The 27,942-nt window shown below is 39.5% G+C and overlaps 1 protein-coding gene across 1 annotated transcript in view; it reads left to right on the forward strand.

Annotated features, from left to right (window-relative positions):
* Positions 1–10,255: 10,255 nt before the first annotated feature.
* The window catches only part of LOC131836613 (E3 ubiquitin-protein ligase TRIM22-like), a 31,062-nt gene continuing 13,375 nt past the window's right edge, over positions 10,256–27,942 (forward strand). Inside the window, exons 1-6 of the mRNA XM_059182225.1 lie at positions 10,256–10,681; positions 11,567–11,662; positions 12,293–12,523; positions 17,223–17,245; positions 18,633–18,733; positions 20,236–20,245. Coding sequence (XP_059038208.1) covers positions 10,256–10,681; positions 11,567–11,662; positions 12,293–12,523; positions 17,223–17,245; positions 18,633–18,733; positions 20,236–20,245 — 887 coding nt within the window. The remainder of the gene's footprint in view (positions 10,682–11,566; positions 11,663–12,292; positions 12,524–17,222; positions 17,246–18,632; positions 18,734–20,235; positions 20,246–27,942) is intronic.

A 27,942-nucleotide genomic window follows, 5' to 3' on the forward strand; every position in this document is an offset into this window, starting at 1 on the left:
GCCTGAAGGTGTGTGGACTGGTTTGCGGAAGGCAGAGGTGGGGGAGAACTGAATTTTGGAGTGAGTTTAATGTGTGTTCAAGCAGCTGTGGTGAAGTGTGGGTGGGGACAACAACCAGCTTGCAAGCTTCCTGCTAAGAGTGTGGGGGTGGGGTGGGTGCGAAGAGGCCTGGGGCAGTTGGGGGAAGGGCAGTCCTCAAAGAAGGGAAGTTTGATGGCTTGAAAGGCTTTGTGCTTTTCTGGAGTTACCATTATTTCTAGAGGTTGAATCTACCCTGGAGATTCTCCTTCTCATTCTGTAATTCTGAATTGCATGTCGCTGAGGACCAACCAGAATTCTCTGTTTTTCAGAGGTAGAAAGTTCTTCTCTCCACAGCAAGAACAAAGGCAGAGGGATCTTTGAATCCTAACATTTTAGTGTCCGCTGGGTAACAGTGTAGCGTTTCTGCATGACTCTAGATAAATTCTCATCACTTTGGTTTGGCCATGCTTAGGAGTTTGATGGGTGACAGCTGGCAAGCCCAAGTCACTAATCTTACTCATCCTCTGCCAGGGCCATATTGGCCACCCGAGAGATGAGGGGCAAAGGAATAACTTTCCAAATGTGGTATCTTTTTAAAATTTAATTTAATTTAATCTTATTTTATAATGTTCAGTTAGCCACTATATAGTACATCATTAGTTTTTGATGTAGTGTCCAGTGATTCCTTAGTTACATATAACACCCAGTGCTCATCACATGTGCTCTCCTTAATACCCATTACCCTGTTACCCCTTTCCCCATCCTCCTCCCCTCTAAAACCTTCAGTTTGTTTCCCAGAGTCCATAGTCTGTCATGGTTCCACCCCTTCTCTGATCCTTCTTCAGTTTTCCCTCCCTTCCCCATGGTCCTCTGTACTATTCCATATGTTCCACATATGAGTGAAACCATATGATAATTGACTTTCTCTGCTTGACTTATTTCACTTAGCATAATCCCCTTCAGTTTCATCCATGTCAGTGCAAATGGTGCGTATTCATCCTTTCTGATGGGTGAGGAATATTCCATTATATACATGAACCACATCTTCTTTATCCATTCATCACCTGAAGGGCATCTTGGCTCCTTCCACAGTTAGGTTATTGTGGACATTGCTGCTATGAACATTGGGGTTCTTTTCACTACATCTGTGTCCTTGAGGTAAATACTTAGTAGTGCAATTGCTGGGTTGTAGGGTAGCTTGATTTTTAATGTGTTGAGGAGCCTCCACACGATTTTGCAAAGTGGCTATTGTAAAGTTTTTTCCGACGAAATAAACACAACACCAGGCGAAGTGGGTATAAGGCAAGGTTTATTAAAGGTTTTCTCCAGTGAAGTTTCAGGGCCCAGGTGAAGGGGAGCCGAGAAAGTTGCACTGGGAGGAGGTGGGCACTCTCGGGCGAGGTTCTGCAACTCTGGAAAGCAGAGTGGGGGAAGTCGCACCCAAGGCAGGGAGGAGGGGGCTTTTAGGGGGTCTTGGGGAAACCTCAGGGGTCTTTTGGCAAGTTTCCCTTATTCAGATATCCCGCCTGCTCGTCGGGATCCCATTGGTCCACAGGAGCCCGGGGCGGGGGTCTCCGATTCCTGTTTGGGCCTTTGTTCTCCTGTCCGAGCTCAGGTCTTGTGGCGGGAACTTTCGCCATCTTTAGTAGGCCTTCCTGCCAGCCCAACAGCTATAGCAGCTTGCACTCCCACCGACAGCATAAAAGGGATCCCCTTTCTCCACATCCTTGCCAATATTTGTTATTTCTTGCCTTGTTAATTTTTGCCACTGTAACTGGTGTAATGTGGTATCTCATTATGATTTTGATTTATATTTCCCTGAAGGCTAGTGATGTTGAATATTTTTTTCATGTGTCTAGTTAGGCATTTGTATGTCATCTTTGAAGTGTCTGCTCATGTCTTCTGCCCATTTTTTGGCGTGATTATCTGTTTCGTGTGTGTTAGGTTTGAGGAGTTCTTTATAGATGTTGGAAACCTGCCCTTTATCTGTAATGTCATTAGCAAATATCTTCTCCCATTCCATAGGTTGCCTCTTAAGTTTTGTTGACTGTTTTCTTTACTATGCAGAATCTTTTTATCTTGGTGAAGTCCCAAATGTTCATTTGGAAATGTGTCTTGAAAGAAGTTGTTGTGGCTGATGTCAAAGAGGTTATTGCATATGTTCTCCTCTAGGAGTTTGATGGATTCCTGTTTCACATTTAAGTCTTCATCCATATTGAGTTTATCTTTGTGTTTAATGTAAGAGAATGGTCCAGTTTCATTCTTCTGTATGTAGCTGTCCAACCACCACTGGTGCTGTCCAGCACCACTTATTTTTTTTTTAATATAATTTTTTATTTTTTATAAACATATATTTTTATCCCCAGGGGTACAGGTCTGTGAATCACCAGGTTTACACACTTCACAGCACTCACCAAAGCACATACCCTCCCCAATGTCCATAATCCCACCCCCTTCTCCCAAACCCCCTCCCCCCAGCAACCCTCAGTTTGTTTTGTGAGATTAAGAGTCACTTATGGTTTGTCTCCCTCCCAATCCCATCTTCTTTCATTTATTCTTCTCGTACCCACTTAAGCCCCCATGTTGCAACACCACTTCCTCATATCAGGGAGATCATATGATAGTTGTCTTTCTCCGCCTGACTTATTTCGCTAAGCATGATACGCTCTAGTTCCATCCATGTTGTCGCAAATGGCAAGATTTCATTTCTTTTGATGGCTGCATAGTATTCCATTGTGTATATATACCCCATCTTCTTGATCCATTCATCTGTTGATGGACATCTAGGTTCTTTCCATAGTTTGGCTATTGTGGACATTGCTGCTATAAACATTCGGGTGCATGTGCCCCTTTGGATCACTACATTTGTATCTTTAGGGTAAATACCCAATAGTGCAGTTGCTGGGTCATAGGGCAGTTCTATTTTCAACATTTTGAGGAACCTCCATGCTGTTTTCCAGAGAGGTTGCACCAGCTTGTATTCCCACCAACAGTGTAGGAGGGTTCCCCTTTCTCCGCATCCTCGCCAGCATCTGTCATTTCCTGACTTGTTGATTTTAGCCATTCTGACTGGTGTGAGGTGATATCGCATTGTGGTTTTGATTTGTATTTCCCTGATGCCGAGTGATATGGAGCACTTTTTCATGTGTCTGTTCGCCATCTGGATGTCTTCTTTGCAGAAATGTCTGTTCATGTCCTCTGCCCATTTCTTGATTGGATTATTTGTTCTTTGGGTGTTGAGTTTGCTAAGTTCTTTATAGATTCTGGACACTAGTCCTTTATCTGATATGTCGTTTGCAAATATCTTCTCCCATTCTGTCAGTTGTCTTTTGATTTTGTTAACTGTTTCCTTTGCTGTGCAAAAGCTTTTGATCTTGATGAAATCCCAATAGTTCATTTTTGCCCTTGCTTCCCTTGCCTTTTGCGTTGTTCCTAGGAAGATGTTGCTGTGGCTGAGGTCGAAGAGGTTGCTGCCTGTGTTCTCCTCAAGGATTTTGATGGATTCCTTTCGCACATTGAGGTCCTTCATCCATTTTGAGTCTATTTTTGTGTGTGGTGTAAGGAAATGGTCCAATTTCATTTTTCTGCATGTGGCTGTCCAATTTTCCCAGCACCATTTATTGAAGAGGCTGTCTTTTTTCCATTGGACATTCTTTCCTGCTTTGTCGAAGATTAGTTGACCATAGAGTTGAGAGTCTATTTCTGGGCTCTCTATTCTGTTCCATTGATCTATGGGTCTGTTTTTGTGCCAGTACCATGCTGTCTTGATGATGACAGCTTTGTAATAGAGCTTGAAGTCCGGGATTGTGATGCCACCAACGTTGGCTTTCTTTTTCAATATCCCTTTAGCTATTAGAGGTCTTTTCTGGTTCCATATAAATTTTAGAATTATTTGTTCCATTTCTTTGAAAAAGATGGATGGTACTTTGATAGGAATTGCATTAAATGTGTAGATTGCTTTAGGTAGCATAGACATTTTCACAATATTTATTCTTCCAATCCAGGAACATGGAACATTTTTCCATTTCTTTGTGTCTTCCTCAATTTCTTTCATGAGTACTTTATAGTTTTCTGAGTATAGATTCTGTGTCTCTTTGGTTAGGCTTATTCCTAGGTATCTTATAGTTTTGGGTGCAATTGTAAATGGGATTGACTCCTTAATTTCCCTTTCTTCTGTCTTGCTGTTGGTGTAGAGAAATGCAACTGATTTCTGTGCATTGATTTTATATCCTGACACTTTACTGAATTCCTGTACAAGTTCTAGCAGTTTTGGAGTGGAGTCTTTTGGGTTTTCCACATATAGTATCATATCATCTGCGAAGAGTGATAATTTGACTTCTTCTTTGCTGATTTGGATGCCTTTAATTTCCTTTTGTTGTCTGATTGCTGAGGCTAGGACCTCTAGTACTATGTTGAATAGCAGTGGCCAGCACCACTTATTGAAGAGACTGTCTTTTTTCAATTTTTTTCCCCCTGATTTGTCAAAGATGAGTTGACCATAGAATTGAGGATCCATTTTTGGAATCTCTATTCTGTTCCATTTGTCTATGATTCTGTTTTTGTGCCAATACTATGCTGCCTTGTTGATCACAGTTTTGTAATATAGATTGAAGTCAGACAACATGATGCCTCTAGCTTTGTTTTTCTTTTTCAATATTCCCTTGGTGATTTGGGGTCTTTTCTGGCTCCATACAAATTTTAGAATTGTTTGTTCCAGGTTCTTGAAAAATGTCAATGGTATTTTTTAGGGATGGCATTGGAAGTGTTGATTCCTCTGGGTAGGATGACATTTTAACAATGTTTATTCTTCCAGTCCATGAGCATCGAATGTTTTCTCATCTGTGTCTTCTCATTTGTGTCTTCCTCAATTTCTTTTGTAAGTGTTCTGTAATTTCTAGATATAGATCCTTTACCTCTTTGGTTAGGTTTATTCCTGGGTATCTTACATTGTTGTTTGTTTGCTTGTTTGTTTTTTGTTTTGTTTTGGGTTTTGTGCTGTTATAAATGGAATTGATTTCTTTCTACAGTTACACTGTTAGTATATAGAAAAACAATTGATTTCTGTGCATTGATTTTGTATCCTGACACATTACTGAATTGCTCTATGAGTCTTAGTAATTTGAGGGTAGAGTCTTTTTTGGGTTTTCCACATAAAATATCATGTCATCTGTGAAGAGAGTGAGTTTGACTTCTTTGCCAATTTGAATGCCTTTTTTTTTTCTTTTTTGTTGTCTGATTGCTGATACTAGAACTTGTAGTACTATGTGGAATAGCAGTGGTGATAGTGAATAGCCCTGCCATGTTCCTAACCTTAGGGCAAAAGCTCTCAGATTTTCCCCATTGAGGATGATACTTGTTGTGGGCTTTTCATAGATGGTTTTTATGGTATTGAGGAATATTCCCTCTATCCCTGCACTCTGAAGAGTGTAAATCAGGAAAGGATGTTGTATTTTGTCAAATGCTTTTTCTGCATCAATTAAGAAGATCATATTTTTCTTACCTTTTCTTTTATTAATGTACTCTATCATGTTGATTCATTTGTGAATGTTGAACTACCCTTGCCTCCCAGAAATAAATCCCACTTGGTCATAGTAATTAATCTTTTTAAAGTATTATTGGATACTATTGGCTAGGATCTTGTGGAGTATTTTGGAATTCATGTTCATCAGGAATATTGGTCTATAATTCTTTTTGGTGGGGTCTTTGTCTGGTTTTGGATTCAGAGTAATACTGGCCTCATAGAATGAGTTTGGAAGTTTTCCATCTGTTTCTATTTTTTGAAGCAGCTTCAGAAGAATAGGTACTATTTTTTCTTTAAATGTTTGGTAGAATTTCCCTGAGAAACTACCTGGTTCTGGACTCTTGTTTTTTGGGAAGTCTTTGATTACTGCTTCAATTTCATTACTGGTTATTGGACTACTGAGATTATCTATTTCTTCCTGTTTCAGTCTTGGTGGTTTTAAGTTTCCAGAAAGGCATCCATTTCTTCCAGGTTGCTTAAGTTGTTGGCATATAGTTGCTGATAATAATTTCTAATAATTGTTTCTATTTCCTTGGTGTTGGTCATGATCTCTTCCCTTTCATTTATGATTTTATGAATTTGGGTCCTTTCTCTTTTTTTTTTTTTTTTTTTTTGATAAGTCTCATCAGAGGTTTCTGATCTTATTAATTCTTTCAAAGAACCAGCTTCTAGTTTTGTTGATCTGTTTTACTGTTCATCTGGTTTCTATTTCATTGATCTCTGCTCCAATCTTTATTATTTCTCTTCTCTTGCTTGATTTAGGTTTTATTTGCTGTTCTTTCTCCAGGTCCTTTAGGTGTAAGGTTAGCTTGTGCATTTGTTTTTCTAATTTTATGAGAGAGGTTTGGATGCCTATGTATTTCCCCCTTAGGACCACCTTACAGTAGCCCATAGGTTTTGGACTGATGTGTATTCATTCTCATTATATTCCATGAATTGTTTAAGTTCTTTAATTGCCTAGTTGACCCAATCATTCTTTTTTTTTTTTTAAAGATTTTATTTATTTATGAGAGAGAGCGAGAATGAGCACAGGCAGACAGAGTGGAAGGCAAAGTCAGAGGGAGAAGCAGGCTCCCCGCGGAGCAAGGAGCCCGATGTGGGACTCGATCCCAGGACGCTGGGATCATGACCTGAGTCGAAGGCAGCTGCTTAACCAATTGAGCCACCCAGGCATCCCATGACCCAATCATTCTTTAGCAGAATGTTCTTTAGCTTCCAAATGTTTGAATTCCTTCAATTTTTTTTTTCTTGTGACTGAGTTCAAGTTTCAAAGCATTGTGGTCTGATAACATGCAGGAAATAATCTCAATCTTTTGGTATCAGTTGAGACCTGATTTTTGACCCAGTGTGTGGTCCATTCTGGAGAAAGTTCCATGTGCACTCAGGAAGAATGAGTGTTCTGTTTTTTTAGGGTGGGATGTTCTGTAATTATCTATGAAGTCCATCTGATCCAATGTGTCATTCAAAGGTCTTGTTTTTTATTGATTTTCTGCTTAGATAATCTGTTCATTGCTTAGAGTGGAGTGTTGAGGTCTCCTACTATTAATATGTTATTATCAATATGATTCTTTATTTTGTTTAATAGCTGGTTTATGTAGTTGGCTGCTTCCACTTGGGGGCATAGATATTTACAGTTGTTAGATCTTCTTGTTGGATAGACCCTTTAAGTATGATACAGTGTCCCTTTACATCTCTTACTACAGTCTTTGGTTTAAAGTCTAGTTTGTCTGATATGAGAATTGCTATTCCAGCTTTCTTTTGAGGTCTCTTGGAATGATAAATGGTTCTCCATCACCTCACTTTCAATCTGGGGGTGTCTTTAGGTTCAAAGTGAGCCTCTTGTAGAGGGCATATGGGTGGATACTATCTTTTTATCAATCTGAAATCCTGTGCCATTTCATTGGAGCATTTAGGCCATTCACATTGAGAGTAACTATTGAAAGATACGAATTTAGTGCCATTATTCTGCTTCTAAAGTCCTTGTTTCTACAGATTGACTCTGTAAATTTCTGATCTATATTACTCTTGGGGTCTTCTTTTATAGAATTCCCCTTAATATTTCTTTCAGGGCTGACTTGGTGGTCATCTTCTTTCATGTTTCACATATTCTTTCATGTTCAGCTGGTCCTGGAAGATCTTTGTCTCTCCATCCATTCTGAATGACAGCCTTGCTAGATAAAATATTCTTGGGTCCATGTTCATCTCACTTAGTACCATGAATATGTCTTGCCAGCCCTTTCTGGCCTGCCAGGTCTCTGTGGACAGGTCTAAGATTACTCTGATATTCCTCCCTCCATACATAAGAAATCTCTTCCCCTAGCTGCTCTCAGCATAGCTTCCTTGTCTCTAAGATTTGCAAGTTCCACTATTATATGACTGGGTCTTGGTATTACTGATCTTGGAAGGGGTCCTCTCTGCCTCTTAGACATGGATGCTTATCTCCTTCCCTAGATTAGGGAAGTTCTCAGCTATGATTTGGTCAAATACACCTACTAGTCCTCTCTCTTTCTCCACCTCCTCAGGGATACCAGTAATTCTGACACTGGAGCATTTATGGCATCCTTCATCTCTCTAAGTCAGTTCTCATGGGCTTCCAGCTGCCTATTCCTATCCTCCTTGGCTTCCTTCCTTCCTATCAGCCTATCTTCTAGATTAGTAATTCATTCTTCTGACTCATTTTCCTTGGCTGTTAGAAAATCCAGTTTTCACTGCACCTCATTCATAGTATTTTTAAGTTCAGCCTGATCAGATCTCATTTCTGCCCTTAGAGTTTCTGTATTTTCATTAATACTTTTTTTAAGCTTAGCTATTGACTTCATGATTGCTACCCTGAAGTCTATCTCTGACATCTTGCTTATATCCATATCCATTAGATATGTGGCAGGAGACATTGTATCTGGTTCTTTTCTTTGTTGGGAGTTCCTCCTCATACTCATTCTGTTGAGGGATGGTTGAGGGAATGTACAGAATCCAAAATACCAACCATGACCCTCGAAAGATACACCCTAGGAAGCTCCAGAGCAGTTGGAAACCACCACCAAATAAACAAAGCCAAAATGAAACACAAGAATAAAATTTATAAAATTAAAATTTTTTTAAACATTAATTTTTTTTTTAAAGTGGGGTGAGGGGAAGGAGGGCTATAATCACTCAGTGTGGACAAAGTAGGGTGTTTCATTTGTTCCTGGGCATATTTTGGTTTGTTTGTTAGAGGACACTACTTCTCAAAATTACAGGGAAACTATAACTTGTGTGTGTGTGTGTGAGTGTGTGTGTATAAATATATCATATTGAGTAGGAAAGAAAAGGACCAGAATGAAGCATATAAAAAATATAGGTGTGAACAAGTACAGGTTAAGAAGCTACTATGAGGGGTGCCTAGGTGGCTCAGTCAGCTAAACATCTGCCTTCAACTCAGGTTGTGATCCCAGGGTCCTGGGATCAAGTCCCATGTCAGGCTACCTGCTCAGCAGGAGGCCTGTTTCTCCCTCTCCCTCTGCCTGCTACTCTGCCTACTTGTGCTATTTCTGTTAAATGAATAAGTAAAATCTTTTTAAAAAGTAACAACTGCTATGAAATACAAGTTGTATTAAAGAGCTGGTTGAAATGAAAAAAAGGTAAAAAGAAAAAACAAGTGAAAGAGAAAGAAAAACAAAAAATAAAGAGTTGTATTTGAAAAATAAATAAGCTTTGAGGCAATGCCTGGAGCTTAATATATTTTCCCCTGATATTGGGATTTTACAATCTTATGAGATCCATAGTGTTGTCCCTTTGTTCTTCCATTCTGTCTTCTGGGGGGAGGGTCCTGCCATGCTGTTTCTCAGGCAACCGTGCTTAGGAGGAGTTGCGCTGCCCCTGACAGGATGGGCTCACTGGAGCTTTTGTTTTTATTTGAGCTTTTGTTCTCTGATGGCTTTCTGCACCTCTTCAGAGGGTCAGAGCAAAAAATGGCTGCATCCAAATCTCTGTCCCAGAACAGAGAAATAGCAGTCTGCTCTTCACGGAGCCCTCCAGGACAGAGTCTCTGTTTCTGTAAGTGCTGCTGAGAACTGTAGCCTCCTGTGGTGCATGTCCAAAGTGACTCTCCCAGAGGTCATCCTAGGGGCCCCTGCATGTCCCTGCCCTTTGTGCTTCTAAAATGTCAAGGAGCTGTGGGCTTGTGCATGCACCCTCAGCTCCTGGATCATGTCTGGGCACTGCTCTAAAGCCCCTTCTGAGCTGCTACTGCTCTGAAAGTTTTTGCTGACCCTGGCGCACTATGCTTTTGTACTCCAGTATTATATATCTTTCCAGAAGCCAGCTTATGGTAGTTCCTGCCCCCTTCTGCTTATCTTCTGATATCTTCCCACAGAGTCACAAGTCATGACTCTGCCCTTCCCACCTTGTGACAGGCCCTGCTTTTCTGCTTGCAGAGATCCCAGTACATTCTTACATCTCAGGCTGATTTTGCAGGTGTTCAGAATGGTTTGGTAGATATCCAGCTAAATTCAGGGGACTGGTTGAAATGGGGTCCCCTACTCCTCCCTTCTCTACCTTTTCTTTCTTGTCCTTCAATATTATGATTTGGGCTTGTCCTTAATCTCTCCACAATTAGTGTAATTTTATTCTTACCTTTCCAACTCTGCCCCCTTTTAACCTTCCCAATGATGCAGGCATCTGTGATCAAGAGGAACCACTGAGGTCAGGAGAGATAGGAGCAAGGGAGCAGCTACTATGGCTTCTAAACTCCTGACAAACATAAAGGAGGAGGTGACCTGCCCCATCTGCCTGGACCTCCTGAAGGAACCCCTGAGCCTGGGCTGTGGCCACAGCTTCTGCAAAGCCTGCATTACTACAGCAAACAAGGAGTCCAAGACAAGCCAGGAAGAGAAGAGCACCAGTTGCCCTGTGTGCCAATTCCATTACTGTGCTAAGGAGCTGCGGCCTAACTGTCACGTGGCCAACATAGTGGAGAGGTTCCGAGAGGTCAAGGTGAGCTCTGAGGAAGGGCAAAAGAGAAATCTCTGTGAACGCCATGAAGAGAAGCTCTTGCTCTTCTGTAAGAAGGATGGGAAGGTCCTTTGCTGGGTTTGTGAGCGGTCTCAGGAGCACCGTGGTCACCAAACGGTCCCCATGGATGAGGCTGTCCAAGAGTACCAGGTAAGAGACCAGGATAGAGGGAATATAGGGCAGAAAATAGAACTTGATGAGAAATCTCCACTTTGCATTCAACTTTCATTACCTTGTCATCATAGACCTGAGGCCTCTGATGTCTTACCTTCTAAAGGCCTGATGAACATTAAAAAAAAAAAATTTTTTTTGTCTGAAGGACATTTTTGTGCATTCTATTAAATTACAAAAGGATAAACCTATGGTACAGATTTAGTCAAAAGTAGATACTTTGTACCTTGTGCTAGACGGGCGGAAATGTAGTGCCCAAGAGAGACCCTCATCACTGAGTTGAACAGGAAGGTAGAAGGAGATGTAAGTTCGTTCTTTGCTGGAGGGCTTGGTTTGTTCTAATAGTTGCCCTGATACAAACAGAATCAACCCCTCTTTTTGATGACGGCTGGTGATGTCTATCACCTGGGTCTTTTTTTTCCCTCTTGATTAATTTTGGTTTATTTTTTTAAACACAATAATTCAACACTGGAAAATCTTCTAATATAGTTTTCTGAATAGAATGCAATTTTGTTAATATAATTGGTACATTTATATATAAAAAGTGATTATTTCTGTAGATGCTGAAAATATTTTTTTAATTATTATGTTTAGTTAGCCAACATATAGTACGTACATCACTAGTTTTTGATGTAGTGTTCAGTGATTCATTAGTTGCAAATAACACCCAGTGCTCATCACCTGGGTCTTAAAGAACAGATTTATCACGTCAAGTTTTCTTCCAAGTCATAGTTTCTAATTGCTGTTCTCACTGATTCTGTAAACTCTAGTCTCTTTGGACATTGGCCTAATATTTTCTCCATTTATCCTCTATGCTGATACTTAGAAATCTGACAGCTTTACTCTGGTGACTCCTCTCCATAGGAGAAGCTCCAGACAGCTCTGCAGAAGGTGAGAAAGGAGCAGCAGGAAGCAGAGATGTTGAATGCTAACCTCAGAGAACAGAGAACCTCCTGGAAGGTAGGGAGAGATCCTTCCTGAGACAAAAAATATAGACAGGACCTTGGGTGTTAGTCACAAGGAGCCCCCTTCCTTTTTGTTTCCTGATAGTCAATATGTCCAAAAGTCATTTGGTTAGTCCCTTCTCTTTTCCCTGATAAAGGTGGGGACTGAAAAATGAACGTTACAAATGAACACAGACATTTAAAGAGAGGTATTCACATAGAGGATGACGAGTGAGTTCTGTGTTAAATTCCTGTTGTGATTTTGAGTCTTTGACCTTCCTGGGGAAGGACTGTTAGCAACGACTGAGGGTTCTGTCTGTATTGTTCAACTTCCAGCTGAGGATGAGGGGATGGAGTCAGGAGTAAAGCATAGAGAACTTGGTTGTCCTGGACAGCTGTGTGAAAGCAGAGCCACACCCAAGGCTCCTCTTTGGGTTCAGGTTAGCCTCAATAATGTAAACTTGAGGCCATTATTTTGGAATGTGATGGAGAAAAAAATAATGAGAAAAGTCAGGATCCCCAAGAATTGCTCCCTTGCTTCTCTCTCATTTCCCAGTAAGAAGTTTCTAAAGAAAATAGTTCTCTTTCTGGCTCCCAGTCTCTGGCTGATAGCCTGACTACCACTCTCTCTTTCTCATTCCTGAAGAATCATATGCAAAATGAGAAAAAGTATGTCCATACACAGTTTAAAAAACTGAAGACTATGCTGGAGCATAAGGAGAAGAATATAGTGCAGAGGCTGGACAACGAGGAGGAAACTATTCTCAACTCCTTTGTCTCAGTGGAGGATGAAGTGGCCCAGCACAGCCAGATAGTGAAAGACCTGATTTCAGAACTAGAGCATCGGCTTCAGGGGTCAACAGTAGGCATGCTGCAGGTAAGACTCAAGAAGAAGCCCCAGCATCTGAGATTTGAGAAAAAATGAAGACCGAGTTTCCTTCTCTCCCGTTTCTTTGCACTTCCTGATGATAACACTAAGGTTCCTTTGGCCTTGCAGTATCCCCTTTCCTGTATCTGTGACAGAGGTTATAGGAATAAATAACAAGGGACAGTCTCATATTTATCAAGTGCAGTGCAGAAATCTGACAGGCTGAATTTGCATGGTATCCAGGGATAGTCTAGAGGCTTCTATTCAGTGATCTAGTGCTAAGGACTTCTCAGGTACCTCTTCATGAATCAGCTTGATCACAAACAAGTGAATGTCACATTCTAAGACCCTATTTTTCCCCCTCATAGAATAAACTGAGATTTTTCTCCCTTTTTTTCCATTTCCTGAAAAACAAACAAAAAAGTGTGAAGTACTAGTATTATTTTGTCTTTAAATATTCAATTGAATTCACCAGTGAAGCCATCTCATCCTATTTCTTTTTCAAAAGGGTTAAAACAATATTTAAAAATATGTATTAGGATTACTTATATATTTTACCATTATTAAGTCAGATTTTGATAATAAATGTCTTTGTAGGGATTTGTCCACTCTAAAGTTGCCTGATCTGGAGACATAAAGGTAGTCATAATAATCTCTTATAATCCCTCCGGTTTCTACAGCACACACACGAATGTCCCCTCTTTTAGTCCTGATTTTGATGATGTGCTTTTTCTCGGACAGTTTAGTTGTCTTTGGTCAATTTTTTTAAAATTTTCTTCAAGAATAAACTTCATTATTTCATTGACTTTTTAAATCCTTTTTTTCTTTTTTTTTTTTCTTGAAGACTTTATTTATTTGAGAGGGAGAGAGAGAGAGCATGAGTGGGGTGAGGGGCAGAGGGAGAGGGAGAAGTGGATTCCTCACTGAGCAGGGAGACCAACAGGGGCTCGATCCCCGAGCCTTGAGATCACCACCTCAGCCAAAGGCTGTTGCTCAGCCAACTGAGCCTCCCAAGCACCTGGCTTTTTTTTTTTTTTTGACATTTCTATTTCATTTGTGTCTGGTCTCATCTTTATTGTTTACTTTGTGAGTGAATGTGTATATGAATGTACGAACATGAGACTGTATGCATACATGAACATGAGTGTGTACACATATGAACAAAAGTGTGCGTGTATATTAGGATTAGTTTGCCATTTTTTCCCTAGATTCTTAAAGAGAAAACTTTGATTACTTATTTGAGACCATGATTTCTGATACAGTATTTAGTGATATAAATGCAGTGATTTAGATATATTCCATATATTTTTAAATTTTATATTATTTATTTACTTATTTAAATTCCAGTTAATTAACATATAGTGTAATATCAGTGTCAGATATACAATATAGTGATTCAGCACTTCCATACATTACCAGGTGCTCATCACAAGTGCCCTCCTGAATCCCTTATTTAACCCAACACTTATTTAACCCATCCCCCACTCACCTCCCTTCTGCTGACCATCAGTTTGTTCTCTATGGTTAAGTGTCTCTTTCTTCGGTTTGTCTCTCTCTCTCTCTCTTTCCTCATTTGTTGTGTTTTTTAAATTTGACAAATGAGTGAAAGCATATGATACTTGTCTTTCTCTGACTGATCTATTTCACTCAGCATAATACTCTCTAGTTCCATTCATGTTGTTGCAAATGGCAAGATTTCATTCTTTTGTATAGCTAAGTAATATTCCATGGCATATGTATCTTTATCTATCTGTCATCTATCATCTATCTATCTATGCATGTCCCCCACACAAATATATACCACAGCCTCATATATATAAAATATATAAATAAATTATTATATATTATAATATATATACAACACATCTTCTTTATCATTTGTCAGCTGATGGACACTTGTGCCATTTCCATAATTTGGACATTGTAGATAATACTGCTGGAAACATTGGGGTGCATATAGCCCTTTGAATTAGTATTTTTTTTAAAAGATTTTATTTATTTATTTGACAGAGAGAGATTACAAGTAGGCAGAGAGGCAGGCAGAGAGAGAGGAAGGGAAGCAGGCTCCCTGCTGAGCAGACAGCCCGATGAGGTACTTGATCCCAGGACCCTGAGATCACGACCTGAGCCGAAGGCAGCAGCTTAACCCACTGAGCCACCCAGGCACCCTGAATTAGTATTTTTGTATTCTTTGGTTAAATACCTATAAAGTGTGCAGTTCAATTTAACAATACTTGATTTCTTACTTTTTTTTCTAATGTGTATTTCAAATATAATTTCTTCATAATCTGAAAACACATATTTTTTCAGTATTTAAATATATTGATACTTGTCTTATGGACTAAAATATTGTATGTCCATAAAATTTTCCTATGTGAATTGAGAAGAATGTGTATTCTGTATTTGTTAGATTAAATAGTCTATAGATGTCTGTTAGGTCAAATTAGTTAATAGTATCATCCATGTCTTCTGTATCTGATGATTTTCATACACACGGTTCTATCAATTATTTTGAGTGAGCTATTGAAATCTACAACTATTTTTCTATTTCTATTTTTTCTATTTTTCTTTTTAATCCTTTCAATTTCGCTTTGTGTCTTTTGAAGCTCTACTGTTGTGTACATTTACATTTGTAATTGTTACATCCCTTCTTGATTTACTGAACCTTTTATCATTCTGAAATTATCCTCTCATTCTCTCATAGTATTTATTGTCTTTAAGTCTATTTTCTGTAATATTAATATAGGCACTTGAGCTATTTTATGATAACTACTTGCATTGTGTATATTTTTCTGTCTTTTTAGTTTGGCCATATTTGTGTCTTTGGATCCAAAATCATCTCTTACAGATCACAATAGTTGAATCTTGCTTTTTATCCAGTCCAACAGTCATTGCCTTTAAATGGGGGTGTGAAGACAGTAACATTTAGTGCTAATGTTGATGTAGCTGTATTTACATGTTTCATATTGCTGTTTTTTTTTTCCCATGTGTCACCTGTAGCTTCCACTGTCCTTTCTCCTTAATTTGTTTTGCTTGAGTATGAAATGTTAAGTTTTCCTATTTCTGTGGGGGTTTTTGTTGTTGTTGTTGTTTGTTTGTTTCATTTTTTTTTTCCTTCCCTAGTGGTGGTTCTAATGATTACAGTATGCATCTTACTCTCTTGTGGTCTACTTCAGATTAATACTAAATTAATTTCAGTAAGATATAGAAACTCATCTCCAACATTGCTTCATTTCCTTCCAGCTCCAACACAGGCATAATTTAATATGGGTACCTAATCAATGCAGAGCAATGGCATGCAGGCATAAGAGTTTTTTGGTTTTTGTTTTCTGTTTGTGTTTTGTTGTTGTTTTTATTCTTATTGTTTATTGTTACTGTTTTTAACTGGGAAGAGAAGTTCTCTTTTCTTCTGGAGTTTATGTCAGGAGATTCAAGTTTCCTTCATGGACGGAGAGTCAATATAGAGGGAATAAATAAAATTTGGAGGACATAGACCAGATCATGATGATAGGATTTGAGGTTCAAAATTCATCTTTGATTAAAGTTATAGCTGCCCTCCCAAATCCTTTTCTCCACTTAATCTGGTTTTCTTTTTTGGCATATACAACATAAAAGCCCTAATACAGAGAGCAATTTTTTTTTTTCACTTATTGATCCACCTGTTGGCCTGTTTTTGGTGACATGAAAGAAGTAAGGCTGAGGTAAAGGAAACCAAATATGTTGGTAGATATATATTCAAACAACCAAAACAATACCTGTGAGGATAAAGAAAATCAGATAGCTAAAAACTGTTAAGAATGTGCACTAAACTGAACTAATATTACATTGTTAACTAACTGGAATTTTAAATAAAAACTTCAAAAAATTAAAACAATAACAAAAAAAACAACATGGATTAAATTGCTCAGTAGAGACTGAAGTGCAGGTAAAAATTGTAATTTTAGGACAGTGGTTGAGTGGATATTGGTAACATTATGAACAATGGAGTATAAGAGAGGAGATGATTTGGTGGGTGAGTGGTAAGTTACATTTTAGACATCCTAACCTACTAGTTCCTGTGGCTTCTTTACTACTGCCTATGTTAACAAGTATCTAAGAGACATGCAAAGAGTTGGAAAAAAGTGCACATATGTGTGTATTGAATTTAAGAGACTGGACAAGGTCAACTGTAAATAGTGTTTAAAATGAGGAGATAATTGAAAATTGGAAAACACCGAACAATATATTTGCTTGTATCCTCCTCAAAGCCATGTAAACTTCTTCAGGGATACTACAGTTATTTACTCTTTTCTTTCCTTTTTTTACTCATCTTTGAGTCTCCAGAGTCTGTCCTGATGTTTGGCAAATAATAGTGTATCACTTTACATTTCTACTGAGTAAATAAAAGAAGCATTGCATTATTCAAACCATCTCATGCATTTAGGAACAAATTATAGAACTGTTGTTTTCCTCATAAATAAATCTCATTTCCAAATACTAGAAGCTTCATGCTATAATTCTGCAAGGCTCAAAGCTGTTTCTACCTTTTAGGAAATCTGAAAACCTCAAATGAGTTTTCTGGAATGATTAGCCTGGATCTTATTTTTACTTATTTGCTCTCACATTGGGCCATCTTTACTCCTACCATGGGGTTGGTGAGGATGTGATGAAGCTTTGTAAGGGGGAGTTTCTATTACCTCTTGACTCACGTCTTTCCTTTTCTCCCTAGGATGTGCATTCCGTCATGGAAAGGTATGTGGGGGGAATCAGAATGGTCCTTTTGTGCAGTAAAAAAAGGTTTAAAGTCATTAGAGTTTTGTTATGATCAGTTAGAATAAAACATCTCTCAGACAATTTGGGTGTAGTTATATGCCAAATTTCTTTCTTTCTTTCTTTCTTTCTTTCTTTCTTTCTTTTTTTTTTAAAGATTTTACTTATTTATTTGACAGATGGAAATCACAAGTAGGCAGAGAAACAGGCAGAGAGAGAGGAGGAAGCAGGCTCCCTGCTGAGCAGAAAGCCCGATGCGGGGCTCGATCCCATGACCCTGGGATCATGACCTGAGCCTAAGGCAGAGGCTTTAACCCACTGAGCCATCCAGGAGCTCCTATATGCCAAATTTCTGTTCACAAATCGTGGTTTGAGGGTTCTGTAACTATTGAGAATGGACCAGTGTGGGTCAGTAGCAGTACAGGGGGTAAGAGGTGGCAGATCTCTTAAATTTTATCCACCTGTATACCCGTATCTAACTCAGGTACTTGTATTTCATAGCTGTTTGTCTTATCATGGTAAGTTCATGTCTGCTTCACCTGCCAAGCACCTGGAATTGGAGAAAATTTCCTTATATTTAAACTTCTGCCCTGGGAATTGAAGAGACCTTCTATATGGCTCTGTTTAGATCTCCAAAAACAGACTTGAATCTCGGGGAATATTTTGGCTTTAGTACACACAAGTGATCCATCTTGGTCACATACTTTAGAAGGCAGAATGGAAAGGTAACATCCTTGTGTCTAAATTTGCACACCTACCTCACAGCATCAAGCTTTTTTCTAACACCTGAAATTCAGGCCATCATTAGTTTGGTGTTTGTGTCCTCTGTTCTGAGTGTTTGCAAATTTTCCCAGAAAACTTAAAAGCTCAGGTGTTATTCTGAGGGCTTCCCTACTGGGCAGAGTTTAAAGAGCTTGGTTCTCCCCAGATAATATTCCACACGTGGTATGTTCCAGACACTCAGGAGTCAGGCTCTGCAACCTCACTTTCTGATCATCTGCCCTGGGAATCCACATCCATGCAGTGACTTTTCCATACATTAAGTTTTTTTCAAGGTACCAAAGTTTTGTTTTGTTATATCCATTATTTCGTAAACTTCTAGGAGATCGAGAGGGAGAGGTTGATTTAATTTTTGAAGGAAGAAACTGTGTCTCTGAGACCTCAAGACTTTCCTAAGGTCATAGAAAGGGAGACTGGGAATGTAGACATGAACACATTTCTTCTGGCTCCAAGGTCAGGAGTCTGCTGTCCTCTTTCTCAGGGTCTCTGGAGAGGAGGGTTCAAACTCTTCAATGGGGTGAATAGGAAGTCAGTCATTTTGGAAGGACAAAAATTCAGAAATGTGGGTTTCAATTTTTGTCATCTTTAGGAGTAAGAACTTGTCTCTGAAGAAACAAAAAGCTTTTCTCAAGGAACAAAAGAAAGTGTCCGGAATTTCTGTTCTGAAAGAGATAATGCAAATGTTTATAGGTGAGGAATGCTAGAGCATGGTAAGTGGCTGTGAGAGTCTTGTGGGCAGGGGCCTAAAGGAGAAAGGGGTACAATTTCTAGGTATGGAGAGAGAACACAAAGGACATCACATGATGATATGGTCATATTTGATGGGGAGTGGCCAGGTGTCTGGGGCATAATCTCCTTCACCAGTTCACTACCTTGCCATAGTCCCCAGTCCTTCCCCTATACTTTAGGGGAAAGAGATTTCAGGGCTGCCTCCTTTGCTTGTCTTGATTATATTTTTTTTATTATTTGAGAGCTGACAATATGCAGTGCTACTGAGGTGAAGAGAAATCAGTGTCATCAAGCCACCTTGTTCTCATCACCTTTCAGAATTTTTCATTCCTAGTAGGTCTCATGTTCCAACACCCATGTTTTCCTTTCTAACACATACATGCATATTCTGCCTCTGAGAAGAACAAGAACAGAACAGAATTCTTCTGAGTTCTCACTCAAGTTATTCCCAAAATCCCTCTCACAGTGTCACGAATAAAGCTATGTCATGTCTTTCACCCAGCCCCAATTTTTCTGCAGCTCACATGACTCCAAATCATCTCGAAAATACAACATATACTGCCGGTTTCTACAGATAAAAAGACAAATGAGATGTATGCGCTGTTGGAAACGGAATAATGCATATAATAACAATTAATTTGTCCTGGGCTCCCTGGTTATTGGGTTTTGGGAAACATTACTGGGAGGTAGATCCTGGAGGTATAGGAAGGAAAATGCCCAGAACCCAATGTGAAATTTCATGATAGACATGATTAAAATGACAACATCTTCATTCTGTGTTTCTACCACATGTGATTACTGCATTAAAAGGTGACACATCAACTTGAATATAATGCTTTTGAGGAGTCATCCTTCTCTGATCCCTTCATCTTAATCCTGGTCCTGTTTGTCCCTCCCCACTGTGTTGGAGCTTTCCTAGACTATGAGGCTGGCACTGTCTCATTTTTGAGTGTCACAAACCACGGGTTTCTCATCTATAAATTCTCTTCATGTTCCTTTTCTCAGGAAGCTTTTCCGTTTTTCAACCCTGTGAAATGTAATGACACATGTAGTCTGTGACAACTGTAGTCTGTGCTCACCAAGCTCTTGAACCTTCTTACACCCCTGCTAATTTCCTTGTAGTGCCTGTTGCCTTGGGTGCAGCTGATGCTTCAAGCTTATCTGCACCATTCTCACCATCTGTTCCTTGCTGCCTTCTTTTCCTCCATTTGAACACCCTTCATTCAGGAGAAGATATAAAAATTAATAACTAAGAGTGATAGTTTTGTGTCCAGAGTGTCTGGGTTCCTGTCCTGTCTCTCCACACAATTCAATGGAACTTTGAATAATGTACATGAATGCTGTGTTTATTTTCTTAAAATCATCCTGGTGTGAAAACTGCAGCATATTTAGAATTACTATAAGAAAATAAATAAATGTCATTATAAACATCTAAGTGTTTTTATTTTTTATTTTTGTAAAAGATTTAGTTTTCTGAACAAGAGCAAGAAAGAGAGAGAACAGGAGGATGGGCAGAGGGAAAGAGAGAAGCAGACTCCTCACTGACCAGGGAGCCGACATGAGGCTCCACCCCAGGACTCCCAAGATTGTGACCTGAGCTGAAGGCAGATGCTTAACCTACTAAGCCACCATGCACCCCTGAGTATCTTGATTTATTAATAAATATTTGCTACTAAAAAATACAAGCTGTGTCAGTGTCTCATGAAATTCTATGGGATTCAGTTTTCTCATTTGTTAAAAAAAAGAAAGAAAGGTAGAAAGAAATAGAAAAGAAAGAAAAAAAAATGTACCTGATGTAGAATTGTGAAAATTAACCAACAGAATGTTTTCTAGCACTTAAGAAGGGATCTAGTAGGTGTCTATTTTTTTTTGCCCCCTCTCATTCTGACTAAAATAAATGATTTCAAGAATACATATTAGCTTAATGTATTCTTACATTAAGAATATAAGTTCTTACATTCTTGTTTTGTGTTAAGACCCTTGGTAATCTTGTTTTGTGTTAAGAAATAAAATAACTGGGTTAAAGAATTACAATTTTCTTTAAATTTTAGCTAATGTTTTTCTATAGCTGCCTGGTTTTTTCTTTTATTTTTTTAAGTTTTTCTGCAGTAATTCTATTTCATTGAAATTGAATTTCGATTTGGGCAGTTTGCCCAGCTTTAAAAGGTTATTATTCACAGTGATACAGTAAGAGAGGTATGATCGTGGGATTTCTTAACAGTGGTGTAGGAAAGTGTTTTGCTTGCGTGATCAGCTTTCCTTTTGCAGTGACTTGGAAGTTCTCAGGAAGGTAGAGGAAACTTACTCTCCTCCTTCAGTAAGATTGGAGCCGTGTTATCACTACAATGGATGTTCATTTGGGGCTTGTTCATAAAAGACATCCCTATGTCTTTCAGCATTCTTATTCTCAACTCTTCTTTAATTATATTCAGAGCTAGGAGAAAAGAAGTGGGCTGTCTGGTTAAACAGTATCTGCTCTCACTCCTGCTTGTCCCCAGAACCCTATGGGCCTCATCTTTGGATGACCTTTGATGACGCAAAGGATTCCAAGGTGAATATTTCTAGAATCTGTGTGTGTACACTGTGTGTGTGTGTGTGTGCGCACACACAGCTCCCCTATATCTTAGGACTCATCCATGGAAACTGGAGGAAATTGATCTTCTAAATTTTCCCTTTGACCTCTGCCTTCCTGCTACCCCATCGCTACAATGAATAATTTGAGGAATATAAAAATGTCCTCTAGAAGTAGCAGAAAATGTGACAGGATCGTAATAATGAAAATGTGCAAAATTATGAAATGAGACGTGTCCAAAGTACACGAGGCAGTGCTCCTTTTGATAGTTCAGCATCTGGGTCACTTCTGTAGTAGTTAGGGATAGCAGATGATATCCCTGTCTGCCCTGTCTCAGGAGGGAGAGGGAAATGCCATGATCTCAAAGCTGGAGGCATCTAGGAAAGCCAATCCATTTGCTTCTTGTACTTGTAAATATACAGTGTGTTTGTGATCCTATGGAGAAATTCCCAGTGCTCCCTTCACCTGTGTAAAGCAGGCTTGATGACAGGGTCCCTGCCCAGTTCTGCAGCCTTTCCTCTTTTCACTTGTCTTTCTTGAGTCCTATGCCCAGTTCTCTTGAAAAACCCAGAGGTTTCTGAATACTCACGCTTCTGCCCAGGCCCTGTCTGCCACCTGGAAACAAAGCTCAGCCAAGGATGCAAAAGCAAAGGACAACTTGCACCCTAGAGAAGAATTTCCAAAATTGTCTACATTTTTAAAAAGTAAAAGATAACTGTAACTTCACATACATTTGTAAGAAATAATACAGAGACATGCCTTGTATACTTTCCTCAACTTCCCTCATTTTTCAGATCCTTGGCACCACTGTCAAGATTATTCCAGTTCTATTTTTGATATACACACACACCCTTATAGGAAGACTTATTTTCAGGTTTTTAACAGCTTTGCTATATAAAACCTTGCTATATAAAAGTTATAAATATTTAAGGTATACAACTTGATGGTTGAATACATGTTTATGTTGTGAAATGATCATCATAATCAGGCTAATAAACATATGCATCACCTCTACATGGCTATCATTGTGTGTGTGTGTGTGTGTGTGTGTGTCTCCCCATTTCCTTCTCTGCTCAGCCTGGACCACCACCATTGTAATATCTACTTCCCAGTGTAACTGTTGCAGATCCTGCATATAAGTGAGATCATGCGGTATTTCTCTATATCACAGGTGGACTTTTATTATAATTCTGGTGTTGCCACATACTGACCCTTATCAAATAAACTAAATTTTATGAGATATGCTTTCTCATTTAAAAAACAAAACAAAACAATGAAAATCACTTGATGAGTTATGGTTAAAATTAAGTAACAGAATATTTTAAATAATTGTTATTATTTTGTAACATATGAGCAGTGATTTAGAATGGTGTCCGTTAGTTTTCGCATTCCCTTTACCTGTGACTTGGAAATAAATTATTTAAAAAACACATATTAGTTTACTTTCAAAATTATTGCCTTTGCTTTGTCTTTTTTTTAAACAGAAATTCTTTTCTTTTTTTATTTTTATTTTTATTTATTATTTGACAGATAGAGATCACAAGTATGCAACGAGGTAGGCAGAGAGGGGGGAAGCAGGCTCTCCACTGAGCAGAGAGCCCAAAGCGGGGCTCAATCCCAGGACCTTGGGACCATGACCTGAGCCGAAGGCAGAGGCTTTAACCCACTGAGACACCCAGGCACCCCTGCCTTTGCTTTGTCGTAACTAATAGAATAACTTGCTTACATACTTACAGATTTTTTAAAGAATTTCATCTGATTGCAAAATAAATATTTTAGCATTATAAGAGTTTTTTCTTATTGCTTTCATAGCTGCCCAGTCTTATTTCATAATTATAATAGCCTCCTCAACTGAATATACTAATGAAAAGTTAATATCCTCCCCTGTTTCTGCAGTAATTCTTTTTCTCTAGAAATCTCCTTCTGTCTGCCTGGCTTTACTCAATTATTGTTCATGACTATATGGGAAGAGTCCAGAGTACTTTATGGGATTTCTCAGCAATGTCCTAAACCAAACTTCGATGTCTCCTGGTTTGCCTCATTCTTCCCAGGGAGCTGATGGACTCTGATATTCCTCAGGAATGAATAAATGCAGGTTCTCCCTTTCTTCCAGAATTGGTTCTGCAGTGGTTCCTCATGCAGGCTTGGATGGAATCTGTTGACTCCTGGAAAAATCCAAACCGATCATCCTTTCTGAGTGAATACTGTAAATTGATTTCCTGGTTTTTAGAATTAATGCATATTTTATGTCATAACAAACTACCACATGTTTTTCAAAGTGGTTGTCCCTTTTTTCATTATCAGAGGTGAGAAAAGAGAAAGGATGATATCGTATGTCATGGCGAAGGTAGAGATGTACAGTAGGTTTGACTTTGGGATAGTCTATTTTTGCTCTGTAAATCTTGCTGACAATTAGAGGGGAGTGCAGGGCTCCAAGTGTGTGTATATTTATGGGGTGTGAACAGGGACAGGGTAGGTGAGCTGATTGCAAGGACCAAGAAGATGAGTTCCAAATAGTTCGTCTTTTCTCATGCCTCCTATAAATCCCATATCCATCCTTTTATTCCTTTTGAATCTCTGATTTGACCTCATATCCTAGCCCCAAACACCTAAGCTTTCCCTCCAGACTTCATGTGAGAAGTTTGTGTGAGGGCAAGAGCTTCTGAAATGTGAAGAAAGAGATTTTTGGCAGTACGGGGTGTAAAAGGATCTCTTCTCTTCAGCTCTCCAGAACTCCCTTACTTCTAAAACCCAAATACCAGTACCTGTTACACATTTCTGCTTAAGTTGAGATATGGTAGCTTTGTGCTGTAAAGCCTTGGCTCAGTCTGTAATTTGAAAATTACACGTACACAGAGAACCCGATGATTTTGAGCTTGTCTGAGAGAGATAACAAAAAATTCATCTGGAAAATGTGGGAGGGGCGCGGAGACCCAAGAGAAGATGAGCGGGTGGAAGGGTAGGAGGGTAGGAGGATGGCTCTGGAGGATGTCCTGGGAACCACCTGTAAGACATGAGATTCGGGTGGGAGAAATCAGTGAAGAAATCAGAGCTTGCCGGTACAAGGAAACATGGGCTTGTGGTTGGAAACCTGAATGAACCACCTTCTCCTACCACCCAAAGTCTTTCTCTGGAGCTCAGCGCATTGCTGTGATCCACATTCCAGTTTACTATGCTCTCCGGGATCAGGGAATAAAAAGTCCTCTTTAGGGCTTTGTATCCCCCTCCATTTCCTATATCTCCTGCTGGGAAAGAATCTAAATGAAAGCTCTCCCACTTTGGGCCCATGAATTTTAACTGTTTTCAGTCTGAAAAACAAAACAAAACCAAACACAGACCACAGGAAGTAATGTGGTTCAATTGCGCTGGTACAGAATGGGTAAACAACAGGAATTGAGAAGTATCTGAGTACGCTTTAAAAACAAAACAGAGAAGACAGGAAAAATTGTTAATGTTCTGCACAGGAACCAATACCAGGGTTCATACCAGAATTCACATGCACCACAGCAATTAAGTTGGCTACAAGAGTAACAGTGGAACAGAACCATGATTATTGTTAGCAAGTTCAATGCAATTAAAATACTAGAGCTGGGGGCGTCTGGGTGGCTCAGTGGGTTAAAGCCTCTGCTTTCGGCTCAGGTCATGATCCCAGGGTTCTGGGATCGAGCCCCATGTCGGGCTCTTTGCTCTGCTGGGAGCCTGCTTCCTCCTCTCTTTCTCTCTGCCTCTCTGCCTACTTGTGATCTCTGTCTGTCAAATAAAAAAAAAAAATACTAGAGCTGTATAACTGTGTGTTTTTCTATTCAAATATCATTCCTTACTATGCAGCCATCAAAAGCAAAACAAAACAAAACACCCCCAAATCTTGCCATTTGCGACGACATGAATGGAACTAGAGGGTATTATGCTAAGTGAAATAAGTCAGTCAGGTAAGGACAAGTATCATATGATCTCACTGACATGAGGAATTCGAGAAACAAGCAAGATCAAACAAGATCATAGGGGAAGGAAGGGAAAAATGAAATAAGATGAAACCAGAGAGGGAGACAAACCATAAGAGACTCTTAATCTCAGGAAGCAAACTGAGGTTTGCTGGAAGGGACTGGGGAGGGAGGGATGGGGAGGATCTGTGCTATGGTGAGTTCTGTGAATTGTGTAAGACTGATGAAGCACAGACCTGTACCCCTGAAATGAATAATACATTATATGTTAATAAAAAGAAAAATCATTCCCTGTGTTCAGCGCCTTGTAATAGAACTGAGACAAAAAGGAACATAGAAAATTCCCTTCCTGCCTTCATAAAACGTACTGTTGTTTGGGTACGGGGCTGCAGGAAGGATACTTGATGATAGGATCATAAGACAAAGGTGATTAAAAAATGCCAGCTTTCAGAATGTAATTTGTCCAAAATTTAGATGATTATGATTGCACTTGAAAAGCATCACACATTTATTCATTATTATGAAAAACTTACTTCAGTATGGCTCAGTAATTCTGCTTGCATGATTTTCAGTTCCTGCCTCATAGCTCTAAGTGATTCAAAAGGAGTTTCTAAGCCCCGATGACCTTACATTTCTGTGGGTTACAAACAATGCCAAAATATCTGTGCTTTAATTTTCCAAGCTGGGTTTCTCATTTGCCCTGCGGGGTCTCATGTTGGCTCATGTGTGAAGTTTGCTGTGCTCTGCCATTCTGCCAGTCAGGGTCCATGGTGGAGCTTCCACCACCATGCAATTCCCCATCTAGAACATGTCATCAGAACAAGATAGATGATGGCACAAAAGTGCATGTAGGAAATACAAGATGTTCCAGACCTGCCTCTGACTGAGATTAAAAGGGCAAATTTTTCCCAAAGGAAGTAAAGAAAGAAAAATTATGGAGGTGTGTTACTCAGTAAAAGATTATGCTTGAATACTGCCATGTATTAACCTCCATGTTCTCACCTGCCTCCTAGCTGTTGGGTTACAAGACACTGACTTGGTTCTACTATGGTTAATTTCTGCAAGTCTTCCTTTTCAGACCTGTCTGCATAAGAAATAGAAACTGGTAGTTAACTGGTATACTCCTAAGATTCAATGACATTTTAGAAAAATTTTCTCCATCGGCTCACACTGAAGAAACTTTTAAATTTGATTTTTACTATTCACAATGATGCCTGTGATGAAGTTCTAGAACCTAGGTGAGGTTCAGTGGGCTGAGGTCCAGAGCCGGTGACCAAGAAAGAATTCTTGAGACATCTTTGGTGCAAAATGGTGGTTTATTAAAGCATGGGGACAGGACCCGTGGTCAGGAAGAGCTGCTGCCCCGCGTTGTGAGGGATGACAGGTTATACACCTTGAGGTTGGGGGAAGGTGAGGGGAAGGGAGGTTTCAACAGAGTTTTCATATGTTAAAGAGGGCCTACAAAGGTGCCAGGAGGAGGCCTTGCCCTTTGTGGCTTGATCAATGTTGTCTTTAGGCCAGCCATTAACATCAAGATAGTTAGTTGGGAGATTCTTGGTGGGGTGTTATGATCCTGCTATCATTTACATTCCCTTCTACCTCAGCCTCCTCCAGTTTCATTTATGATGGGGAGGGAGACATTAGGGCTTGAGGAATGGAGAGTTATTTGCTTCTGGAAATTTGTGCTATTGATAAGGCATCCTCCCTGTTTGTAGATCTCCAGGACATTTGTAGAGCAAGGGAGATTCCTGTCTTGCAGGATTGTGATCTCTGCAAGTTAACTATTTGTTTGTTTATTGTTTATGGCAGTCAGGGGTAACTGAGGAATGCTACACATATTACTGAGGGGGAGCAGATGGAGAGGGGGTGCAAAGTGCCAGCCCTTGCTCTGTCTTCAGTCAGACTCCTGCTCCCTCATCACCTGCTAATAGTAACTATGTCTGCCCATATTTACAGAGCTTTATGACTGATTGTCTTTCCCGTTGCAGTCTGCATTGCAAGAGTTCAGGCGCCAAGCCTTTCCAGATGATTATTTTATCTTTCCTGGCTTGACTGGGGCTTGAATATAGCATAAGCTCAACAAATAATTATAGGATTGAACTGAAATGCTGAGTATTCAGGCTGTATCATTTTACTTCTCATTGTTTTCTTACTCAAATATTCATGCTGGAGTAAGCTGGGGTAGGAGTAAGAATGTAGTGACTGGATGCCTGGCTGGTGCAGGTCCTAGAACACACCCTTTTCTGACACCCTTGTGGTGTCTTCTCGCTGCTATTTTTTAAGTTTCCATTCTGCTTCCTTTCTTTCATTTCCCCTTCTCAGATTTTAAGTTTCATTTCTACCCAGTTCCTAAACAGAAACTTTCTTGTTTTCAGTTAATAGTTTTCTGGCTTGGTGAATCAGTCTTGCCCATACCAGCTTCTGAACTCCACGGAGCGAAGACTTCTCCACTTCAGCCTAAAGGTCTGTGGGGCAGTTTGTGAAGGCAAAGGGCAGGAAGTTTGGGAGGAACAGAGTGAATGTATTTGGATGAATTTAATTTGTGGTTCTGAAGCTGCTCTTAAAGGAGAGAGACTGCTTGTATGTTTTCTGCAGAAGAGAGATATATGGAGTTTGGGGATGGCATGACAGCTGAAAAAGTAAGACTTAAGAACACT

This window comes from Mustela lutreola, chromosome 1, assembly GCF_030435805.1.
Source record: "Mustela lutreola isolate mMusLut2 chromosome 1, mMusLut2.pri, whole genome shotgun sequence".
NCBI lineage: Eukaryota > Metazoa > Chordata > Mammalia > Carnivora > Mustelidae > Mustela > Mustela lutreola.